The sequence below is a fragment of the Morus notabilis genome, unplaced genomic scaffold, assembly GCF_000414095.1.
Source record: "Morus notabilis unplaced genomic scaffold, ASM41409v2 Scaffold701, whole genome shotgun sequence".
Classification (NCBI taxonomy): Eukaryota; Viridiplantae; Streptophyta; class Magnoliopsida; order Rosales; family Moraceae; genus Morus; species Morus notabilis.
This window is the reverse complement of record NW_010363199.1, coordinates 11,988-25,813: the sequence shown is the minus strand read 5'-3', so window position 1 is coordinate 25,813 and position 13,826 is coordinate 11,988. Positions and strand designations below refer to the sequence as shown.

At 37.6% G+C, this 13,826-nt stretch overlaps 3 protein-coding genes across 5 annotated transcripts; 1 reads left to right on the top strand and 2 right to left on the bottom strand.

Moving 5' to 3' along the window:
• The first annotated feature begins 3,468 nt into the window (after positions 1-3,468).
• LOC21391554 lies at positions 3,469-7,421 on the top strand. 2 transcript variants are annotated; one of them, XM_024169247.1, is made up of 10 exons: positions 3,469-3,619; positions 4,050-4,075; positions 4,575-4,659; positions 4,740-4,949; positions 5,589-5,711; positions 5,791-5,848; positions 6,009-6,082; positions 6,518-6,606; positions 6,682-6,760; positions 6,852-7,421. In XM_024169247.1, exons 1-9 carry the CDS (start codon positions 3,485-3,487, stop codon positions 6,749-6,751), a joined length of 870 nt encoding a protein of 289 aa, XP_024025015.1. In that variant the 5' UTR covers positions 3,469-3,484; the 3' UTR covers positions 6,752-6,760; positions 6,852-7,421. The 2 variants fall into 2 exon arrangements, with proteins under 2 accessions (XP_024025015.1, XP_024025017.1); XM_024169249.1 differs by having other exon boundaries at positions 3,604-3,619; positions 3,991-4,075; positions 6,852-7,417.
• On the bottom strand, positions 7,242-9,435 carry LOC112092644 (oxygen-independent coproporphyrinogen-III oxidase-like protein sll1917). Of its 2 annotated transcripts, XR_002902676.1 has the most exons (3): positions 8,369-9,435; positions 7,407-8,100; positions 7,242-7,316 (listed from the first exon to the last, which is right to left on the bottom strand). XR_002902676.1 is itself a non-coding variant. In XM_024169246.1 (2 exons), exons 1-2 carry the CDS (start codon positions 9,166-9,168, stop codon positions 7,470-7,472), a joined length of 1,431 nt encoding a protein of 476 aa, XP_024025014.1. In that variant the 5' UTR covers positions 9,169-9,435; the 3' UTR covers positions 7,330-7,469. The 2 variants fall into 2 exon arrangements, 1 of the variants encoding a protein (XP_024025014.1); XM_024169246.1 differs by lacking the exon at positions 7,242-7,316 and having other exon boundaries at positions 7,330-8,100.
• A 296-nt stretch (positions 9,436-9,731) lies between these two features.
• On the bottom strand, positions 9,732-13,346 carry LOC21391553 (elongator complex protein 3). Its single transcript, XM_024169250.1, has 9 exons — positions 12,847-13,346; positions 12,337-12,406; positions 12,053-12,225; positions 11,713-11,887; positions 11,252-11,418; positions 10,844-11,063; positions 10,646-10,750; positions 10,281-10,433; positions 9,732-10,143 (listed from the first exon to the last, which is right to left on the bottom strand). Exons 1-9 carry the CDS (start codon positions 13,317-13,319, stop codon positions 9,985-9,987), a joined length of 1,695 nt encoding a protein of 564 aa, XP_024025018.1. The 5' UTR covers positions 13,320-13,346; the 3' UTR covers positions 9,732-9,984.
• Between the last annotated feature and the right edge of the window lie 480 nt (positions 13,347-13,826).

Sequence of the window (13,826 nt, the reverse complement as noted above, 5' to 3'; positions counted from 1 at the left end):
GGTGAATTTTTTTTTTCTAAATAGATTTATGAAAGTACTCAAGGGTTATGTAAGGAACCGTTCACGACCAGAAGGATGCAAAGCAGAATGCTATAATGTATGAGATTCTGCAAATAAATTACGAAACCGTTAACTATTTTAAATGGGGATAAAGAGTGTAATTACGGGAGTTTAAACTCAAAATTTCCTGCTCTGATACTATATTAATTTACCAATTCATCCCAAAAACTTAAGCTGTTAGGAAGTAGGTCAATAATAATTTTTATATTTCAATTTAAATAGGCTAAAGGGTTAGTCAACCTTCATGAAGGAATGAGTCAATTTCAACGAGATCCATTTATTTTGGCATCACAAGCAAAAACAAGTATTTTATTCCAGAGAAAATGATACGTCGAGTTGGTATGTTGTGCTGAAGGCACCACCACCAAGAGGCTTTCATGATCTTGACGCATTTGATCATGAGAGTGCTTATATTACATATGCACCATAGGATGCATCTCAACTCAATAGCGACAATGTGGAAGACGACGTCGTACGTGAGGGAGGATTGCCAGGGCAGTTTAATTTAATCATCTCATGAGAACTTTTTTATTTCTTATTTTTAACAAAATATGAGAATTTTTCATATATCTATGAACATTTTTTGAGGATGATCTCTAACACAACTGACATTTGTGTTTAGTAAAAACTTAAAAAATTGATTCTTAAAGAATTTTTGAAAAATTTAAGGCTAAAATCGGCTGCTTCTGATTTTAGATTGTGCGGTAATCCGTGACTAACAATTAATAAAACTTTCAAATATACCCTTTATACCCCTGCTGAATGAAAAAAAATCCCATATCCAAAATTTCCTCTTCTCAATCTCCTGTTTCTCAAACCCCTCTCTCTATTCTCTCGTCGGTCTCCCCATCTCTCTCTTCGTACCATATCTATTTTGGTCATCTTAACTATCCACATCAATTCAACATCACAATTTATCAAACGTTATTATATTACTTTTGAAACCAATAACACTTGTATAATTACAGTTTACTAAACACTAAACTATATTTTATAACAACTGTTTTTTCTTTCAGCACAGCTAAAAATAATTTTTCTAAAACCTATAGTACTACTAAACTGGTTGTCCCTCTAAACTCGTCCTCTCCTTTGTCAAGAACAACTCTATCCCCAACTTTGAGTCCTTTAGAAAACACAAATTTGAGGCTTTGAGCCATTCTTCAGCGTAGAGATAAGACTGGCTCCTTGCATAATAATTGACCCCATCAATTGGATAGTACTCAACTGGCGACATCAAGTACAAAAATTCCCAGAAATACCCTAGTCGGTAGGCAACCCATAGCTGCTGCACCATCTTGTTGGTGTGGCCTTGCCCAAGTGGCGGCAACACCGGCAACCAGTCCGTCGGAACTGGAAAGCTGTTTTTGAGGTCGGTCTCGGATAGAGTCTTCGCTAGTACTTCAACCATTGTTGATTATTTTTGGTGATCTTGCCCTTGTTAGAAAAATCAATCGGTTACGCAGCGGAATTTTAATTTTTTTTTAATTACTAAAAACAAACTCAAGTTGCCATGAACAATAAATTATACCTAAATAATTCTTTCCTTTTGTTTCACAAACTGTTGTGTTGTGTGTGTGAGTTCAAACTCAGCAATCTTGTCTACACCACTAAAGAGCAATGAAGAGTTAACTGTTAAAAAGTGAACAATTAATTTTCTACTCTCAGATGCTTTCAAGCAATTTAAAAATAAATGAGGATTCCGGATTTCTATTTATAATAGCGGTAGGAGGAAATTGAGACTTATGAGGAATGAGACTTCTAATCAGATTGGATATTAAGAGAGAATTTTTCTCTTTTTCTTATCTTATAATAATTTACAAATCATTATAAATATTATTAGGGTAATTTGTACATGGTCGTCAAATTCTTTAGTAAGTGACAGTTTAGTCTTAATCTATCTTTTTAATAAAACGATTCCTAACCTTTTTAAAATGTGACAGTTTGGTCATTTTTGTCAAATTCTGTTAAATTTTTAACAAAACATGTCATGTGACTCATCACATGACTATTTTTTCAGTAAAATGACTTAAATGCCCCCATTAGAAAAACCTTCTTCTTCATCTTATTCTTATTCTTCTTCTTCTTTTTTCCCCAAATTTCATCTCTAAATCCAACAAATCGAAGCTGTAAATCCCTCTTTCATCTTTAAATTTCACCATCTTCCTTCTTTCTCACACATATAAGCAGCTTTTCCCCTACTTTCTTGCAGATCAACAATATCAGAGAAAGATGCCGGAAACCAAATTACTTGGAGATCAGAGAAAGACGCTGGAAACCAAATCACAACAAAAAATTACAAAACAATCCACCAAAGTCTCATATCTCAAAAATTGTAAAAAAATTCACCAAAGCAATCCACCAAAAAATCTACAGCCTTTTCCTCACAAATAATCCAACAAATAGTCTACAAGAACCAAATCACAACAAAAAATTCACCGAAACAATCCAACAAATAATCTACTGGCCTTTTCTCCCAGCGGTGGTTCACGGTGGCGGCGGAGGAGGTGGTTCTCCTGGTTCACGAAGTCGGCGAGATCTCTTACTGAATCTCTTATCGTTGCTCGACTTCTCCGGCGGTGGCATCATTGAGTTTAGATCAAGCGTCGTCGTCAGGATCGGCTGAATCTAGTTCACAGAGGTGCGACAAGGTCTGGTTTGCAGAGCTGATGAGCACTCTGTTGGACTGGTTCGAGGTTCCTGCCGGAGAAGATCGCAGATCGTCCACTATCAGATGTGCGAGCAGACATTGAGGTCGCCACCGGAGAAGGTACCGACGAACACGAAGCTTCACCTGTCGGAGATCCATGTACGACCAGAATCATGAAGGGAACCTCACCGGAGATCGTCAGTCGTCGCCTTTTGAAATCCCTAAGATCTCTCTTTGTGCGGTGGCAGGCACCGTCGCTGGTCGCGTCGATCCCTAGCATCTAGATTTGACATCGACAAGCAAAGATAATGAAGGAGAATGTTTTTAGAGATGAAATTTGGGGAAAAAAGAAAAAGAAGAAGAAGGTTTTTCTAACGGGGGCATTTAAGTTATTTTCTTGAAAAAAGGAGTCAGGTTACGTGACATATTTTGTTAAAAATTAAACGAAATTTAACAAAAATGATTAAACTATCATCTTTTAAAGAAATTAGAGTTATTTTATTAAAAAATAAAAATTAAGCACTGAACTGTTACTTACTAAAGAGTTTGAGGATCATTGTGTAAATTACTCGTATTGTTAATATATAGCTTGTACGTTGCCCCTTCTCTCCCTCGCGAACAAGGTAATCCTTAACCGGAGCAAGGGAATCCTGTGCTTGTGACCAAACAAGTGCTATCCACGTATCTAAATTCTAAACGTGGCCTTATAAAGCGACTCTCTCTCTCCGACCCAAAGTGCTTCTTCACAGTCGAGAGTTTCACGAGCTTGAAGCTCTAATGGTAATGGAGATGAAGAATTCCATGGCGATTACTTCCTTTTCCTTCTTCTTCTTCTTCTTCTTCTTGGCGTTGCTTTTTCTTCATGGGATAGTCCCTGTTTCCTCTTCTTCGCCTCTCACGAGCAGAAACCAGGTTTTTTTTTTTTTTTCGCTTCACAGACACATGAAATTATTGATTTTTTCTTATTTATTAAAGATGTGGGATTGGATTTGGTAGCTTCGGTTTTATGAATTGGGTCCTTTGTTTTGGAGGTTGATTGTTTTTCTGATCCCCAAAGAATTATATTTTTTCTTTTTCTGGTGAAGAATTTCAAAACTCCATTATCTGAACATCAAAGAACAAGGCAAAAGATAAAATTTTCTTTTTTGGGGCCCTTTCTTCCATGAAATGAGTGCTTATTTTCAGTTTTTCAGTCACATAAGTTTACAAGTTTGGTTACTACATTGCCAAAACCAAACAGGACTCTGTTTGAGCAGTTTTTTGGTTTTTTTTTTTTTTTTTAGCTGAGTCTATCTCTAGAAGATTTAAGCAGTAACCATGTGTTTTGTGTTTAATGATTCAGGTCTATGAAGAATCTCCCGGTTCAAGGTAATTTTTTGTTGTCAGACTAATTATTATTACTACAAAACACTTTTGTTCATTTAGTTAGATTGAATCACAACTTAAATAAATTTTTACTATAGTGTTTACTTTCACAAAAATTCAAATTCAACTTTTTTTACTACAGTGTTTTCTCAATTCACCTTTTAACTCTAAGTTAAACGAGCAAAACAGACAGAATATGATTGAATATTTGTGCTGTTTGGTTCGCAATTGCCACGTGTTTTTTCTTACACAAATTTGAATTTCTGTTCAAACCTGAAAGTTATATGGGTCACTTAATTAATGGAGGGTTTTGATATAAAGTTGGAAAATATACACAAATTTCCTTATTTAGAGTTTTAGACCATAGAATCATTGGTTGTAGTATCTGTATCTTCTTCTTGCCTATTAGAATAATTGTATAAAATAGGACTCAAATAGAAGTACATTTAATCTTCTCGATTATCCGTTTAAACCCTCTAGTCTTGTGCTGTTTCTGTTTTAGAACTCTTAAGCAAGATGAGGAACATGTTCCTGAAGTACATTGTTCTAGAGAAAGAAGTAGGGCAGCATGGAAAATTGTCGAGGAGGTAGGAGCTAAATGCTTGATAGGATTACAGAATTGCACCATTTTTCTTTTCAATAACCGTTGTATTTGGGAATCATGTAGTTCTTGATGCCATTCGTGGAACAAGAGCGCTATCAGATTTCAACCAAGTGTCGGCTTCATCCTGACAACGACATCTTTAGATATCAGGAGCAGCACAAGGTTCATGTGGATATGAATGAGTGGCAGTGTGGATACTGTAAGAAAAGCTTCCGCGCTGAAAAGTTTCTTGATCAGCATTTTGACAACAGACACTACAATCTTCTTAATGTTGTATGTAGATCTAGACCATATTTCCTTGTAGGTTAGGCGCAGATATTAAGTAGGTGCAAGATTTGCTGTTCATATTTGTTACATTGAAAAAAACTACTCTCTTATTTCACCTTGGCTTATTGCATTCAGCTATTCATGCCTTGGATCTAGATAAATCATATATTTGTCTATCAGTTCCGATCACTTCCATATTCTTATCCTGTAATTTTTCCTTTGCTTTTTTTTATTTTTATTTTATTTTTTAAATTTTGTTGATCTCTAGAATTCCTAGTTATTTCTTGTTGCCCTTATCCGCAACAAAGACATAAATTTGGATTTACTTAATATGTCTATTTTTTACTTCATTTTGATATAGATGTCTTAATATTTGGTCAAGTTATAATATCAACATTCTACTGTGTTTATCTGCCTTAATGATATAGACGGCCAAGTGTCAATAAATTATGATGTTTTGGATTAAATTTTGTTTTATTTTCAATTTTAATAGGGTTTATCATCTAATGAGGTTTATCATCTAATGAGCCTGCCCATATTTGTACTAAAAGACATACCTTGGAAATTTTGATTTCATAGATATGAGACGGCTTGTGGTGTTATTAGATTGTTGTTAGTAATTGTAACAGTTTCTAATGGATGCAGAACGGAAGCAGGTGCATAGCTGATTTATGTGGGGCGTTGCACTGTGACCATGTGATGAATACAAAATTGCCGAAAACCAAATGCAATCCTGCTGCTGTTGCAAGAAATCGCCATTTATGTGAGGTTGCTTTGAGTGCTTTCATTGCTAGTCTTGTCGATCTTAAAGATTATACCGTGTTCATATCTAGTTGTTTCTGTGCAGAGTCTTGCTGATAGCTGTTTCCCCGTTCAGCAGGGACCCTCAGCAAGCCGCCTTCATGGTACTGTACTTTTCAGTTTTTTAAGAGAGAACCGCGAACTGTGTCTCTTGTGATTCTATTTCAATTTCAGATTCTTTCTTGTTTTAGAGCATTTCCTATGTACTGTTTTGCAAAGTAGCTATCTTGCAAAACTTATGTTGACATTCTGGCTTATCTTTAGAGTTGTTTCTGCACCAATTTTGTGATGCTCTCACTTGCTCTGGGAAACAAAAACCTTTCTCCAGAGGAGGCAAGGTAACTCTTCAGTCTGTTAATATTAGTCGGTAGGATTCTATATGGGAAATATGTAATATGTTGATTCCATTTCTAATGCTTGCAATATGTTACGCTCATATTAGGTTCTTATGACATACTTTCTTCAAACCTCAAAAGGGTGGAAACATTTTTTCAACTTTTTTAGATTGAAATTACTTTCTTGCCAGTTCCTTCATTTTGGGAAGTATAAAGCAGTCTCGTAAGGTCAAATGAGGGCAGTTTCATGTATATTTTTCCAGAATAGTGAAATTTAAAGGTCATCTAGGATTCTGATTCTGTAGGTCTGATCTTATTTGAATTATGTTAGGTTTCTTCTCTTCTCTCTCTCTCTGTTTTTTTTTTTTTTTTAAATTGTTTTCCTTATTTTCTATACGCCTCTGTTGATATATGTAGTGCACTGTTTCATCCATGCAGAAGCAAACAAGTATACTATACCTGGCTAGTTCAATACTGACTTTGATGCTGCTCCCCATTTTCTATGTTATTGTTTTCTTGCACCAAAGGTATCACTTTTAGCTTTTTGAGACCTCATCGAGGCAAGTTCTTCCGATGATTTTCTAACGTGTTGTGTTTTGCAGAGAAATGAAAATGAGAAGCCAAGAGCTTAGGCGCATCCCGCGAGCTGGACGAAAGATAAAACCCTCATAAGTCATAAATGTAGTTCTCTTTTTAACTCCATTTTAATTAATAATGTGTAATTCATGTCGTACTTAAAATTTTCTAATTCCACTCTTTTTTTTTTGGTCAGGCTCTTTGAACAATCTATTCGTTTGACAGACAAAAAGGATATGACAACGGTTTCCATACACCAATTTGCATGGCGCTCACAAATTTCGCTCGCACATGTTTATATTGAACAAAGGCACAATGGAGTATAGAAGCGTCAAGAAAGCGTATATTGCAAGAAGCGAAACTTGCCAGAAAACCAATTAGAAGCTACATGAAAATATTGTTTTCCTAGTAAAAGTTCTGCTTGATGAAAAAAAAAAAATAAAATAAAACAGCATAAGTTTGTAAAAGAAGAGGGATATTATCTCAAAAAATCAATGGTCTTTAACTCTTCTTTTCTGTACTACAAATTATTCAGTGTCAATTGGAGCTCTCTTTTTGCTCTGTTTCCCCTTTCATAAACAAGAAGGCACTGTAATATTCCAATTATTCTGCAAGCTGATGCTTAAATATTCTGACCACGATAAGAGCCCCATCACCATTTCTGCACAAATAGATTTGATTTTCACAATCAGCTACTTAAATAATGGCTACAGTCTATAATCCATCAGATTAGAAAGGCTTTCTATATTACTTAAATTGGTCTTTTAACTTCTTGATGACTTAGCAGTGCTCCAAAATCCGAATGGATGTGACATTATGGAGCTATGACCCCGAATGCATGGGATATTATTTCATTTGACAGAAGAAAACCGTCTGGATCGCTAAGCCGAATATAAGCAAGCCCCTTTTCAATCTTGTCTTCCTCATCAAGTAGCATGGTATTGAATTCATCCGAAGAAAAGGCCCGTCCTCTCTCGTCCAAGCAAACTACATGTCCGCTTTGGACATGAGCTTTGTAGGCTTTGCAAAGAGAAACAACAAGAGAATCACCGAATGCTTCTCCGAAGGACCTTAAATCCAGGCCTCTTGCAGTCCTCAAAGAGAGCATAACAATATCCATGGCAATGTCCTTGGAATCAATGTGATTATCGTTATTGCAATCTACCATTCCATTCTCCAAATTTTTGACAAATTCCACGTATCCTTTCATCTTTTTAGGCCTCGAAAATCTAAGTCCGCCAACGTAGCTAGCAGAACCAAGGCCAAAAGCATAGAAAGGTTTGTTCTTCCAATAAACCAGATTGTGTTTGCATTCAAACCCTTTTTTGCAGTAACTGCTGATTTCATAATGAGCATAACCTGCATCAGAAAGCATTCTTGAAGCTGTTTTATACATATCGGCCGACTGTGAATCAGAAGGCAACGGGAACTCCCCTGGTGTGTACCTGCAAATAGTCAAAATCTCAATGTTATTCAAACTCCGATTTGACACTCATGTTCTATTCTTCGTGTCCCCTTTCATTTCTATCCAATTGATGTCATTTTACATCAATTAAAATGTTATGTTAATTAAGATATTTTAATCAACGTGACACGATATTATTGAAGGACATTAAAAAGGAACAGGAAAAAGCGAATATGCAAGTTGAATCCATCAAATGCAATAAACTGAAACTATAATCCTTTCATCATTTTGAAGGCTTCATGACTTACAACAACCCAAATTTTGTGCCTTGCTCGACTTGCAAATCGTATACCGACACGTGCTTTGGTCCCGCTTCAATGGTGAGCCTCAAACTCTCTTCCCACATCTGAGGAGTTTGGTGGGGAAGAGAAGAGATGAGATCCATACTCCAATTCTCAACCCCACAAGACTCAACAATCTCAATAGCCTCGTAAACCTCCTTGACACCATGTGCTCTCCCACAAGACTTCAACAGCTCTTCTTGAAACGCCTGAACTCCTAACGACACTCTATTAACACCCAAGTCCACCAACTCTCTTGTCTTCCCAGCATCAAAGGTCCCAGGGTCCATTTCCATGGACACCTCGGCATCCGAATGCAGCCCAAATTTCGACCTCAACGTCTCCAAAACCGACGACACGAGCCTCGGCGGCACGAGAGAAGGCGTGCCACCTCCAAAAAACACGGTTTCGAGAGGCGGGTTATCCTCGCTTTCTCCTCTTGTGGCAACGATTTCCCGGCAAAGCAGATTAATGTAGTTCACCATTCGCGGGTCGTCCTCGGCTTGGGGCGAGGAAGAGCCGAGGGCGACGATGGGAAAGTCGCAGTAGTGGCAGCGTTTTCGGCAGAATGGGAGGTGTACGTAGGCCGAAGTAGGTGGTAGCTGGTGTTGGAGAAGTCTATCGTTGTGGATTTTCTGTGCGGTATTTTGTCGAACAGTTGGTGAGCTATGTGCGAGAGCGCTGAAGATGGCCTTGAACGGTAGTTTTCTGGTACTAATTTTGGCGGGAAATGCTGGGAAAATGGGAGTGAAGGTTGATCTCAGCATGATAGATTGGGTTATGAAGTTAAGGGTTGTGGGGTTTAGTGAAGACCGAATCTGTATCTGTATATATATATATGTGTGTGTGTGTATGAGTTACAAGATTAGTTTTGGTTCTCTAAAACAATAAACGACTCGCGTCTGTGTTGAGTTTTTTCTTCTGGAGAGATTTGGGTAATACAGACTTTCCAAAGGGGTTCATTCATTTTAAGTAGAAAGATAGATGACGTCCATCTAATTTTCCCAAAATTTTGCAAACACCCACCTTAACGGCTTTTCTTGATAGAATATTTTTTCTGAACTTTGATTTTTGGAAGTCTATGACAGTAAAATTGACAAACAAGTTTAAAATTTCAGAGAAATTATCATGTTTCAATCACATATTAAATGAAATTACAGAAATATAATTACAAAAGGTTCCTACTTTTGAAGTTTCTTAAACGCATTCATTTTATTATAATTATTTCTCAATTTATTTGCGCGACAAACGACATGTTGATAGTATTAAGTTAAAAAAATAGAATATAAGTTATTATCCATTCACCCCATTTGCTTGACAAGAAAAGGAATAAGAAGAAGAAAAAAGACCTCTTTTAAAAATAAAAATAAAAATAAAAAAGAAAAAATTGTACACATGATGTTGAGTTTTGTTGGTAGAAACATATGCTTAGAATTTGTCTGTCAGGCCATACATCTACCTCCAATAACAACACAAAAATTTCTCAATAATAGCTACTGAATTAAGAAGTCAATATACACGCCTCCAAAAAGAAATGAACAATCATTTAGCTATATACTACAAAACTGTGTTCCATTTTATTCTCATACTAGATATTTCACCATGTAAGGCCCTTCGAGCTCATAGCCTAATTTCCTATAATAATGCCGTGTGCCAACTCCTGAAATAACAGCAATCTTTGTCGACCGATGCTCCCACCGAGCGATTCTCTCAGCCTCTTCCATCAGAAGAGTACCATAACCCTATGAGGATCAATCAAATAAAGAACCCCCAAAAAAAAAAAAAGGTTAAAATTAGAGCACAGAAAGTGATTTCAATAAGATTTCTTTTTTCCCTTGTAAATAATGTGTTCAAATCTTGTAGAAGCATTGGTGAATACCTGGTGCTGAAGTTTGTCAGCGTCTCTCCCGTGAACTGGAACAGCAGTTCCATATACATGAAGCTCGCGGACAATAGAACATTTTCCCACGAGTTCAGGACAAGTTGCGTTCCTGCCACATTTCCGCAACCGCAGCAACCCAACAAGAATATCCTATTCAAGACAAGAATGGAAATAAAGACATGTCAGGTTTCAGTGAATGTAAACTGCCCACCAAACACAAAGGCAACAGGCATTGTTTATCCATAAATAATAATGAGGATGAACTTTCAGCTAAGGGTTTTAAAGTTTTTCAGGTGCATGTGCATATCAACAGCGTTCTCCTTGAGGGGAAGCGGGCGAGAGAGAGAGAGATTTTAAAATACCTGGCGTACATCTTCATACGAGAGGAATGTTTCCCAGCCTTCATTCGCTGTATAGTCACGACGAACCAATTCAACTTCTTCAGGCTTAATTTTGTGGTGAATATCCTAAAATCACAAAAACATTAGTAAATATTTCAGGGGTTTCTCAAATTACATAGTATGCTGGATACAAGTACAAGCACGGTTGTGCATACTTACTTGGATTCCAGCCTCTCGTGTTCGGACATCACGGCACTTTAAGCCCAAGTCCTCCATCCGAGCTAAAGCTAGCTCCCGAAGATTTCCTTTCTCAACCCCTGAAGTAACCAGAGGCATGGGAATATCCCTCTGTACCCTGTACACACGTGTCCAAGGGGGTACCATGGCTAGGATCCTTGCTACAATGTCCACAAGTTGCTCGGGTGGATAGTTCCTATACCTGCAAATGGAGAAGTATTACCACTTTACAAAGATGCTATGCAAAAATGATGAAGAATTTAAATTATTGTGTTTTTGCTTCATAGATTTTGATCCAAAGATAAGGCACAATGAATATCACGTGTTTTATAAAGATGTAGTTCCCAACTTTGTACCCAACAAAGAAGAAACAAGGAGGAGAAACTATACCTGCCAGTTTTCCAAAGCTCATAAAGTCCAGTTCCTCGGATCACAAGCGTAGGATAAATTTTTAGTCCATCGGCTCTAAATGAAGGACTCTCAAAAAACTCCTTAAAACTTTCCATGTCCCTCTCCACACCAACATTAGGAAGGTCAGGCATCATGTGCGCAACAACCTAGAGCAGAAGAGAACATTATGATCATTAAACGAAATAAGTAATTAACAAACGTGTGTGCACATAGTAGTCTCACAGAAAAATAGCTAGGATAAAACAAACAACATCAATTGCACTTGACAAAAATAATAAAATTCACAAATAGGAGGCCATAAAAATATTTCCAACAAAACCAAAGATGGCATAATATGGTTTGCAGAATAATTCAAGACCAAAAGATGCTTACATAATAAAGATTGGAAATCTGATACATAACTGCATCTACTAGACATGATTCTTTCCTGCGGAGCATACCTTAAAACCAGCATCCTTCGCCAAGCAGAAACAATCGGCAACAGCAGCAACTGTATGGCCTCTATTAGTGTCACGAGCCACATCCTCATATGTGCTTTGTACTCCAATCTCCAATCGTGTGCAGCCATAAGAAAGCATTTGCCGCAAGTGAGGTCCAAGGCAATAATCTGGCCTCCTGACAGATTTTAAAAGAATGCAATATGATAAGAGGATACTTAAGCAACAAAACACTGTAGTTTAGAAATAAAAGCCCAAGATTGAAACTTGAGAGAACTTTAAAACAATGTCCCATATAAGAATTTGACATTCCACATCTTATCCATCAAAGTCCAAAACTCACGTTTCTATCGTCATGCCAATACATTTAGTAGCACCATGCTCAGAGAAGGCCACGGCCTCTTCAACATTGGCAGAGGTGTGTCCTGATAAAGCATCATGAAGGTTCCTTATGAAGTAATCGCGGTAATCTGCTGGCAGCGACATAAACGTGCCGCCCATTAAGATGAACTCCACCTGCCAATCATATGGCCATGGTAGTACGCAGATGATTATTTGCTTCAATATCTAACATTAGCTAAGCCTAATCATAGTTATTTGAGTCTAGAATTGAAATGCAAGCCATACCTTATCTACACTGTGACCCAAACGCTTCAACTGATCAATCCTGCTTCTAGCCTGGACATATGGGTTGTATCTGAACCAAATAGAACACACGTAATGGTGTTAATTACATATCAAGTGTTATGTCCACAAACAAATAGCATATGATTATGCATGAAAATCGTCAAGAGTTTTATGTTAAACCTTTGAAACAACCAACCACGCAAAGTCACAGTAAGCAATCTGATTTTGACACTATCAATCATATAAAAACGACACAACACCAGAGATTGTAGTTCTTATATTAACAAGTACAATTTGCATCCTTAAAACATAAAGATCATTGTTTTTAGGTTACTCGTTGGTGAAAAAAAAAAAAAAAAACAGAGAATACACCTTTTTGTCAATGTAGCTGAAAAAAAATGAGATTTTTCTACAAAACCAATAAATCTCTAACAACTATATTAAAACTTCAAAAATTCAGTATTCAATCCCTTAGTTATTCCCAAATCTGGAATTCAATGAAAAACCTACCTAGCTCGAATTGCGCGCATGCTCGTCGGCTCGTAACCGGTGTAAGACTGAGTACTGTACTCGAAGTCGGAGTCGGGACCTCCAGGGCAGTAAACGCAGATATTCCCGGTGGTGGCGATGTGAGGGCAGCGGTGAGGCTTCGACATGACGGCGACGACGGCGATACCGGAGGCGGTGCGGACCGGCTTGGCGCGGAGCTTGGGGAGGAGAGACTCGCGCTCGGAGTCGGGTAGCGCGGCGATCATCTCGACGAGCTTGGGGGCGCGGGCGAGGCCGTACTTCCGGCATGCGGCGGACTTTAGGGCGTTGAGGTTGACGTTCTCGCCCCTCCGGGAGAGGTCGATCATGGAGCTTACGATCTCGGCGATGGCTCGGACTCGGGCCTCCTCTTCGCTGAGGCCGTGAGCTTCGAACCCGCCCCGACCTGGTCGCGGGAGCTTCTTGTTCGGCTCGGCTACCATCGCAGCCGCCATGGGAGAGGAGAGGAGAGAGAGAGAGAGAGAGAGCAAAGAAGAAACAAGAAGATACACGACACGATACCCAGAGCTTTAAAGATGTAAACGAAACGACAGCGTTTTCTCTTCGAACAAAAAAGAAAGGGAAACGACAGCGCTTCTCGGTGAACAATAAACGACTTGGAAAGGTCCTTTTTCTTGTCGGGGTTAGTGGAAATTAACTTTTTGACAAATTAAATTTTTATTATCCTATTAGCTTGCATTGATCTCAAAAATGACTTTTATGTTTTTTTGCCAAGTTCATTTCTTAACTCAAATCATATTACTATAATATTTTTTTCATATAAATTAAAATTTAATTTTTTTATTATATATATTTTTTTCACATACATAACTCAAATCATAATTTGAGTTAAGCAAGTGAACACATAATTTTTTAAAAAGTTATTCAGAGAACTACTTGTAAATAAGAAAATTGCTTAATATATCTCAAATGTTTTGCTTGTAATTGTAACCAATTTTTTT

What these genes read in the sequence shown, in the direction of transcription:
- LOC21391554 (XM_024169247.1), top strand. Translation starts at nt 3,485, where the DNA reads ATGGTAATGGAGATGAAGAATTCCATGGCGATTACTTCCTTTTCCTTC. An exon ending in ACTACAATCTTCTTAATGTT is followed by an intron (nt 4,950 to 5,588) that starts GTATGTAGATCT and finishes TAATGGATGCAG; the next exon opens with AACGGAAGCAGGTGCATAGC. An exon ending in GAAATCGCCATTTATGTGAG is followed by an intron (nt 5,712 to 5,790) that starts GTTGCTTTGAGT and finishes GTTTCTGTGCAG; the next exon opens with AGTCTTGCTGATAGCTGTTT.
- LOC112092644 (XM_024169246.1), bottom strand. Translation starts at nt 9,168, where the DNA reads ATGCTGAGATCAACCTTCACTCCCATTTTCCCAGCATTTCCCGCCAAA. An exon ending in GGCACAAAATTTGGGTTGTT is followed by an intron (nt 8,101 to 8,368) that starts GTAAGTCATGAA and finishes GACTATTTGCAG; the next exon opens with GTACACACCAGGGGAGTTCC.
- LOC21391553 (XM_024169250.1), bottom strand. Translation starts at nt 13,319, where the DNA reads ATGGCGGCTGCGATGGTAGCCGAGCCGAACAAGAAGCTCCCGCGACCA. An exon ending in ATGCGCGCAATTCGAGCTAG is followed by an intron (nt 12,407 to 12,846) that starts GTAGGTTTTTCA and finishes TATTTGGTTCAG; the next exon opens with ATACAACCCATATGTCCAGG. An exon ending in CTGACAAACTTCAGCACCAG is followed by an intron (nt 10,144 to 10,280) that starts GTATTCACCAAT and finishes TGATCCTCATAG; the next exon opens with GGTTATGGTACTCTTCTGAT.